The 9,162-nt window shown below is 51.4% G+C and overlaps 2 protein-coding genes across 3 annotated transcripts in view; both read right to left on the bottom strand.

The window, feature by feature from the left end:
* Positions 1-296, bottom strand: part of NUMBL (numb homolog (Drosophila)-like) — a 37,144-nt gene extending 36,848 nt beyond the window's left edge. The window contains exon 1 of one of the 2 annotated variants that reach the window (XM_015560942.1): positions 217-296. The gene's annotated coding sequence lies outside the window, so the exon portion shown is untranslated. The remainder of the gene's footprint in view (positions 1-216) is intronic. The other variant, XM_006759196.2, reaches the window with a different exon arrangement.
* Positions 297-796: 500 nt separating this feature from the next.
* The window catches only part of ADCK4 (aarF domain containing kinase 4), an 18,963-nt gene continuing 10,597 nt past the window's right edge, over positions 797-9,162 (bottom strand). The window contains 6 exon segments of the mRNA XM_006759191.2: positions 797-1,339; positions 1,342-1,615; positions 2,041-2,127; positions 5,442-5,507; positions 8,028-8,135; positions 8,285-8,426. Coding sequence (XP_006759254.2) covers positions 1,296-1,339; positions 1,342-1,615; positions 2,041-2,127; positions 5,442-5,507; positions 8,028-8,135; positions 8,285-8,426 — 721 coding nt within the window. The 3' untranslated portion in view covers positions 797-1,295.

Here is a 9,162-nt window from a genome sequence, read left to right as displayed (position 1 = left end):
AGACCCCGCCCCGGCCCTGCGCCCAGGCCGGCCCTGGCCCCACCCCTTTGTCACCAAGCCACGCCCACACGCCAGTGTGACCCCGCCTTCTCTGGTGCGTCCGCCGCTCAGCCACGCCCATTAACCAGTCCTTGACTGGATGAGCACCGGAGCCTCGCTGACTTTCCCTCCAGGGCCTTCGAGGCCGGCACTCCCTTCCCCTCCTCGATCACTGACCTCAGCTCTCCTTCAGTTCTGCATCTGAAAGAGTTGCTTCGAGAAAAGGCTTCCCGCCCCACATCCTCAAACCTTCCAGCTAACCCCACGGTTTTCCCAGCCCAACGGGGGCGGGAGAAGCGGTGACGAGGCACTTTTTGCCACGAAGGGGAGGGGAAATGAACAGACCCCTGCGTCCTAGTGCGGATCCGTTTTGCAAAGGCAGTGGGGGCGCCGGCTGGGACTAGGGCGCGGTTCTGGCCGCCGCTGCGACCTCCGCTCCCTCCGGATCCTGTGGGTTTGGCAAAGCAGCTGGCAGGGGCATAAAGGCCCATTAGCAAAGGCGAGGTTGGGGCGTCAGGGGTGGTGGTGTGGGGAAAGGCCTTCTCAGCTGCCACAGTCTTGTGAGCAGGTGGTCAGCACGTGCGGGAGGGGTAAGGGGTGGGAGAGAAAGGGGAGAAGGAGGATTCTAGCAACAGATGGCCCGTGCAGAACTGAGGCTTTCAGACAAGAGGGTGGAGGGGGCTGACCATCTGCACCTGGAGGCCGTTCTCGTCCTAGCCTCCTTCCCCTCCACCCCAGCGCAGAGAAAAGAGCTGGACAAGGGGAGGTTCGTTTTTATTCAGACTGAAGGTTCAAACACCCCCAACCCCTCCCCAACACAGAGAGGATGGGCAGGGAGAAGGCAGCTGGTGAAGGGGCGAGGGAGGCTGCCTCCACCAACCACCACCCCTCCCCTCTCATTGGCCAGATCTGTGGGAGACCCGAGGCACGGGCGAAGGGCTCCCCTCTAAATGCTTCTGCATCTCCACTTCGGCATGCAGAGAGCCTGAAGCTCTCTCAAATGTTGGCAGAAATCAATCAATCCCTGGAGTAGAGTTCCCGGATGCCCACTGTGGGGTGGGGAGAGCAGGATATGGGAGTGTGAAATGGGGAGTTCCCTAGCCCCAGGGTTCCCCAGTCCCCAGGGAAGGGTGCTAGGCAAGACTGGGAAGCCTGGGTGGGGTCCCCAGACCAGAGCAGCGTGGGAAGGAGGCATCTCAGGGAGGACGGCCCTCTACTGGCCGACTCCCCAGCGGGAAGCTGTCTGAGTGGTCTGATCAGACCGCCCCTCTGGTCAGGAGGCTTCCGGCAGTGGCTGAGACTGGCGACTGGCCCAGTAGCGGCTGTAGGCGTCCTGGAAGAGGTCCTGGCAGTTGATACGTGCACGCAGACGGGCACAGGCAAGGAAAGCCCCCGCCAGCTTGCGGTGCAGGGCATAGGTCTCCTCCGGCGGTGGGCGGAGCCGGTGCTGCAGCAGCACCGGGATGAGGCCCTGCACACGGCGGGCAGTGTCCCCCGCCCCAAAGTCATATGGGCCCTGGGTGGCAAAGGGCTCTCCCAGGATCATCACAGCCTCCACATGGGCATCGGAGAATGCCTAAGGGTCGGGGAGAACAGAGGCAGAGCCCTTCTCTTAACCAAGAACCAACAAGCAGCACTCAGCTCCGCAGTTTGGAGTGTAAACACAAGCACCAGACCCCTTCCAGAGCCCCCAGAAAATCAGCAGCCCCTTACTCCTCCCCCCAAAAAGGGCCCTTCACTCCCTCAGAGCCTCCAATAGACAAGCAGACTTCACTCTATAGTACAGAGAAGCAGCTCCATTCCCCCACTCCCTCCCTCTAGAATAGGTAAGTGGTGCCCATTTTCCCAGGATTACTGACAGGCCAAGTAGTCCCCATTCTCCCCTAGTCCTCCCCAGAGTCCCCCAGTATAGATCAGCAGTTCCCCCATTCCCCCAGAGAGTTAAGCAGCCCCCATGCCCCCCAACAGACACCAGCCCCTACTCCTCTAGTGTCTCCCAACCTTGGTTTCAAAGCCTGTGAGGAGCTTGAGGTCCTGGGATTTCCGTAGGACCCGGGCTCTGTCTCCATTGGCTGCAGCCATCACTACCTAGGGAGAGAGGTGTTGAACACAGGGTCAAAGGAGGGGTCTGGGAGAACTAGAGACAGGAGGTGGTAGCCAGGCCCTTACTGTGCCCACTTCCCTTCTCACCTGCCTAGGCTTCTTCTGCCTCCCATTGCCCAGCTGTGTCTCAAAACTGTTCCAGGGCCTGGGGGTCAGTATGGCCAGGGGTTCTGCCCACCTGGCTGGGAACACAGAGGCTGCTGGAAACTAAACAGCGGAAGCAGCACAAAGGAGAAAAAATGTCAAGTGCTGCTCCTGGGTCCAAACATTCATGTGGCCAAGGATGTGACCATGACCCAAAACGGCATTGGAGGTTGCCACTGGGCCATCTCTGATCACCTATGTCTGTCTGTCTCCTGCACTGGACTTGGAGCCCTGAGAGAGCAGGGCTCCCAGATGGGTTCAGTCCCATGCAGTATGAGCTCTGGCTCCCAGGAGGCCTTTGGTGAACCTTTGTTTAGCACATTGGTGTGTGGAGCTAAGCACCCCTCCAGCCATGAGTGCACGTGGCAGTGGGACTTGAGGGCATGTGGGCAGACAGCGAAAGCCAGCCTGCCTGGGCTCAGTCCCAGCTCTGCCACGGCTGGCTGACTCTGGGCAAGGTGCTTTGCCTCAGACCTCCACTTTCTTATCTGTGAAGTGGGGATGATGAAAATAGTTTCCTCATGAGGTTGTTGTGAGGATAGAGGAGGCAATAGCTGTGCAGTGCTGAGCACTATGCCAACATGTAGGAAGCACCATAAATATTATAAACTACTACTATGATTAAGAGGCGGACATGAGGATCCCAAGTTCATAGAAGAGAAAACAGGCTCACAGTGGGCAACAGAAAGTGAGGAATGGAACCTGGGCATTCCCTTACCCAGTGAGCTGTCCTTTCTTGGGAAGAAGGGGATACAGGGTTAAATCTGGCAGCTCCATTCTGTCTTGGCTTCCTTGCCCAAGCCTGTCTGGCCATCTGTCAGACCTATGGTCCTTGGGGGCCGGTGTGACAGGGCCTTTTAAAACTAGAAACGGCTGGGGAGGTGGCAAGAAGGCCGTACTAAAAAATTCGGGGGCGGGGGAATGAGATATCCCAACTACCCAGAGAGGCCGCTCCATGGTCTCAAGTGGCCTGCAGAGAGGGCCCAACCCAAAGGGCCTGTATATGTGGTAGCCAGGGGTGGGTTACCAGCTGCTCCTTCCTGTTCCCATCTCAAGGGTGGCCCCACCATGCCCAGTACCCAAGCCAGACACTACTCTTCTCCTCCCCACAGCCTCCCTGAGCTCCCAGTGTCCAGTCTTAAAGACCCCTCGTGACCTGACCAGTGTGGCTCAGTTGGTTGGAGCATTGTCCCCTATACCAAAAGGTGGCAGGTTCCATTCCTGGTCAGGGCACACACTCAGGTTGCAGGCTCCATCCCGGGTCTGGGCATGTATGGGAGGTAACTGATCAATGCCTCTCTCTCTCTCTCAGGCTCTTCCTTTCTCTAAAATCAATTGTAAAAAAAATAAAGACCACTCATTATTCAGAAGGGGTTTCCTAATTCTGACTGCACCCTTCTCCTGCTCAAGTCCCTCCCATGGCTCCCCAGGGCACCCATATAAAGTAAACGCTATAGCCCTGGTGGTGTGGCTCAATAGTTGAGCATCAACCTATGAACCAGGAGATCATGGTTTGTGTCCCAGTCAGGGCACATGCCCAGGTTGTGGGCTTGATCCCAGTGTGGGACTTGAAGGAGGCAGCCAATCAATGATTCTCTCTCATCATTGATGTTTCTCTCTCTCCCTCTCCCTTCCTCTCCGAAATCAATAAAAATATATTAAATAAATAAATAAAGTACAAGCTACAAAGCATGGCTTCTGAGACCCAGAATGATTTGGCTCCAATCTCATCCCTGGCTCCTGCTCTGCCCCTTACCTACCCGCCAAGGCAGAACATGAACTTCCTCTTGATCCCTAGTACCTTACTTCTCAGAGTGTGGTTCTTGTATGAGAAGCTTTGGCATCACCAAGGAGTGTGTTAGAAATGCAGCATCTTATGTCTATCCAGGCCAGAATCTGCATTCTCACAAGGTGATGGAGCGGGGGTTTCACATGCACTCTAAAGTTTGAGAAGTGCTGCTTTAATGGGAATAACTCTTCTTGCCTCTTCCTGATTGGTCTCCTCATCCCTCAGGTCTCAACTCTGATGTCTCCTCCTTTAGGAAGCCCTCCCTGATTCCACAGGTTGGGCCAGGCTCCTCTGAGCTCCCACAATGCCCTGTGCTTCCCCCTCCCAACCGTGATCACTCTGGGTCCTCACTGTTCCCCCACTGGACTGTAAACTCTTTGAGAGTAGGGTCCTGAATTGGTCACTATTGTCCCCAATATTACCCAGAATAGGGCTGGGCACAGACATGGTATCAAATAATGTTTAAATTGATGACTAAATGATTAGAAAACCCAGGTTGAATGTCTCATGTCACCAATTAATGAGACAGTGTTCTCTGTGGCCTCTAAGACAAATTACCCAGTTAACTGCCACACGTCCAAAATGGAAACCATTCCCACACGCCACAATATTTTTAATTTAATTGCATCTATAGACACTTATGGTGTACAAAGGGTTAACCCCAGTTGGTGGGAGGGACAGGCAACAGGTGAGGAAGCACTTCCTGAGGACAGAGCAGCTCCCCAGGGACAGCTCCCCCAGGAAGTTATGTGCGGGCAAGGCTAGACACCAAGATCCTAGACAGTGTGGGGTGTGGGATGGTGACAGGATGAGCATCGTGGGCCTTTCTCTTAGGAGAAGGCTAGTCAGTGTGGGGAGCACGAGCTGTGCACCCAGACATCCTGAGTGAGACTGTGACCTTGGGCAAGTGACTTAACCTCTCTGAGTCCCAGTTACTTCATGGATAAAACAAAGCTAAGAATGTCCTTACCCCATGCAGTTGCTGTATGGTTTAAATCAATTACCAAATGTATAACACTTAAAACCACACCTGTCATAATATTAAGTGCTTAGTATTTGTTAACTGCTATTAGTATTACTATTATTTCTTTTTTAAAAAATTTATTTATTGGTTTCAGAGAGGAAGGGAGAGGGAGAGAGATAGAAACATCAATGATGAGATAGAATCATTAATGGGCTGCCTTCTCACGCCCCCTACTGGGGATTGAGCCCATAATCTGGGCATGTGCCCTCCAGGTTCATGAGTCAACTCTCAACCATTGAGCCACACTGGCCAAGCTATTTCTTATTTCGAGATACTATATTTCTCCTTCTCACCCTTGCCTCAGTCAATGGCCCTTCAGACCCCAGGGTTGGGGGCACTCACCTCAATGTAATTGTCTGTGAATTCAGTCCCAAATCCCCGGCTTGCACCAAAGTCCAGCAGGGTCACCTGGGAACAATGATAGTGAAAGGGATGCTGGGAGTCCAGCAATGCTCCCCATTGTCTATTTGGGGTGGCCAGGGTCATCCTTCCTCCCTATACCCTGTCTCCTCCGGCCAGAGTCCCCGCCCACTGTGTCCCTGGGCTCCTAATCTCCTGTCTCCACAATTCCAATCCACCCCCACACGAAGCTGAAGGGACTTGGCTTTTTTTTTGCTCCTAATGGTTTTTATAATAACATGTTTTAGGCACAGAAAGAAAATACAGGGAATAAAATATATAGAAGAGTGAACACAAATCTCACCACGCTTAAAATATAAAATAATACCAATCCAGGTGGGGCCTCCCATATACCCTGGGCTGATCCTACCAGCACAACGTCCCCACCCTCTTTTCTAGGGTCACCGCTTTCCTGAAATTATTATTAAATTATTATTTCCTGAAATTACCATATGTGTATTTCTACATTTTCTCCTACATGTTTGCACCCATAAACGATAGTCATGTTTTGTGTATTTAAACTTCACATAAGTAGTATTTATGATAGTGACCCTGCAACTTGTTCCTTGTGCCCAACATGATTTTTCAATTTATCCCCACTGCTATGTGCAGCTCTAACTCATTCATTCATTTCTCTCTGCTGTGAAAGGACTTCATTGTGTAGATATATCAGAGCATTTATCTAGTTGATGGGCAATGTGGGTGTTTCTGGGGTTTGCTATTAAAAACAGTGCTCGACGCCGTAACCGGTTTGGCTCAGTGGATAGAGCGTGACTGAAAGGTCCCAGGTTCGATTCCGGTCAAGGGCATGTACCTTGGTTGCGGGCACATCCCCAGTACGGGGTGTGCAGGAGGCAGCTGATAGATGTTTCCCGCTCATCGATGTTTCTAGCTCTCTATCTCTCTCCCTTCCTCTCTGTAAAAAATCAATAAAATATATTTTAAAAAAAACACACACACACACACAAAAACAGTCCTCGATGAATGCATGTGTAGGAGTTTCTCTAGGCAGTAGAGTTGGGATTATTGATCACAACCCATAGTGAGAAATGCAGAATATACTGGGTACCAGTGCCAATGCCACATAAATATAAACACCAAACAAAAGTGTCCTAAAATATAACTCCCTCCCATGTGACACAGTGATATTTTCTTTTCTATGTCTTTAAAACAAACAAACAAACAAAATGCATTTAGACCCAATAAATTGACATCAGGAAGCAGGACATGTATTACCCATCAGGTCAGAAAACCCCTCCTTGGGGTACCAGCCTATGAGGGGTGCAGAGTGTACTTGGGGGTAAGGCAGTAGAAGGGACTGATGCTGGAGACTCAGGGGGCCATTCACATTTGGCAAAGGACTTAGACTTAATCCTGAGGGCGCTGGGGCACTCTGGGAGGCACATGTGGCCAGATTTGTGTTTGGGAAAGATCACTCTTGGGACAAGATGGGGACAGGCCACGTTGGAAAGCCACTTGGCCACCATGCATGCGAGAGCCTTTCCATCCAAACTCTCATCCCCAGGCCTTTGGACACACTGTGCTCTGCCAGGCGCGCTTTTCCTTGCCCTTTAGATGACTGTCCTCTTCGAATCTTTCTGGTTTCAGCTTTAATGACACTTTCTTCAAGAAGGCTTCCTTGCCCAGCTTGTGTGGCCAGTGACTGAGCGCTGACCTATGAACCAAGAGTTCATGGTTCGATTCCCAGTCAGGGTACACACCTGGGTTGCAGGCTCAATACAGGAGGCAGCAGATCAGTGATTCTCTCTCATCATTGATGTTTCTATCTCTCTCTCCCTCTCCCTTCCTCTCTAAAATCAATAAAAATAATTTTAAAATTAAAAAAAAATATTTAAAAAATAAATATTTCCTTGACCCTACATACCCAGACAGGTCAGCCACTTTCCCTGGCTTCCCACAACCCCCTTGTGCATCCCCCACCACTGACAACTCTGGCCTGTGTTTCTCCATCATGGTACTAACTACTCTAGGTGACCGCTGGTGACAGGTCCCGCCACTGGGCCCAGGAACTCTGAGAAGGTGAGGATCAGGATTGTCTTGGCATTGTTGTCAAGAGGCAGCGGCTGCTTGGTGTGTTCCAAAGAGTGACAAGTGTGGTAATGATGACTAACTGCCTTCTGTAAGTTGTGTTCCCTCTTCTATACTGTCACAATGCCACTAGGAAGCCACTGCCTAGCCAGTGACTGCTTTTTCCCAGCATCCTTTGCACCTAGACAGGTTGTGTGAACAGCTACCAACAGAAAGGTAAAAGGAATGATGTGTCACTTCTGCTCAACACAGTTAGCAGGGGATTCTACTCTCAATCTCTTTTATGAAATATTCAATTTCCCTTCCTGGGATGGCACAATCACAAAAGGGAAGGCACCTGGGTCTCCAAATCACCACCTGGAGGAGAACTACCCCAGCCTGTCGCATGGGTAATAAGCTACTATTGGGATAAGCTACTGAAATACTGGAAAATATGTCACAGCAGTTAATGTATCCTGACACACATCACAAGAAACCAACCTGGTTGCTGGAGGCATCATACAGGAAGTTGGCCCAGTTGGGGTCCGTTTGCATGAATCGGAACTCAAACAGCTCCCGCAGACAGAGCCTCAGGAGCTGGAAACAGATCTGGGGTGGGGAGAAGGAGTAACAGACACCTCAGAGTCGCCTGCCCCTGTCAAGCCCTCTATGGCCTGGAGAGGGACGATGGGTCTGGCCAGCCCTGCTGGCCCTACCTTGTGGCAGCACCCTCTCTACTGTCCTATGAGACCATGTACCTGGTTTCGGATGTCCTGGCTCAGGCTCTGGCACTGGTCCAGGGGGACCCCTCCAGCCAGCTCCATGCCCAGCACCCGTGTAGTGCAGAGATCCTCAATCACTGCCGGCACCCGGAAGAATGGGTCATCTGCCAACAGCTGCCTGGGGCAGAAGGCGGGGGGTAGGGGGAGGACTTGGCTTCAGGCCCCTGTGGCCCAGCTCAAGGACTCCTCCTCCTCCGAGAAGTCCTCCATGAACAGTCTATGTCTCGCCTTCCCTCCTGCTCTCCTCTTGCCTCTGTGTGCCCTGAGTGATGTCCAATACCTGGCTGGACTGACATTCATTCAGACATTTTATCCATTAATTCACTCAACAAACATCTCCGTGGGGCCTACTCTGTGCTTGCCCCTAAGCTGGCTGCTAGAGACCCAGTTACCACTTCCCGACCAGAAATACTTGAGTGATATCAGTTGCCTCATGATGAGTTTAATGTATTAAGCTCCATGAACATTATTTTTTTCATCAACTTATTAATTCAACCTTTAAAAAAACAGTCACTGATATACAAACCTTCAAGTCTACAGTGATACTCATCGCTACTCCTTGAAGTCATTACTGGGAACACTGGCTAATTAAGGGAAAGCGTCCTCGCCATAACCGGTTTGGCTCAATGGATAGAGCGTCAGCCTTCAGACTGAAGGGTCCCAGGTTCAATTCCGGTGTACCTGGGTGGCGGGCACATCCCCAGTAGGGGGTGTGCAGGAGGCAGCTGATCGATGTTTCTCTCTCATTGATGTTTCCAACTCTCTATTCCTCTCCCTTCCTCTCTGTAAAAAAAAATCAATAAAATATATATATATATATTTTTAAAAAAGGTACATGTGGAGAGACACTGACA

The sequence above is a fragment of the Myotis davidii genome, unplaced genomic scaffold, assembly GCF_000327345.1.
Source record: "Myotis davidii unplaced genomic scaffold, ASM32734v1 scaffold736, whole genome shotgun sequence".
NCBI classification, from domain to species: Eukaryota; Metazoa; Chordata; class Mammalia; order Chiroptera; family Vespertilionidae; genus Myotis; species Myotis davidii.
This window is presented reverse-complemented; position numbering and strand designations above follow the sequence as displayed.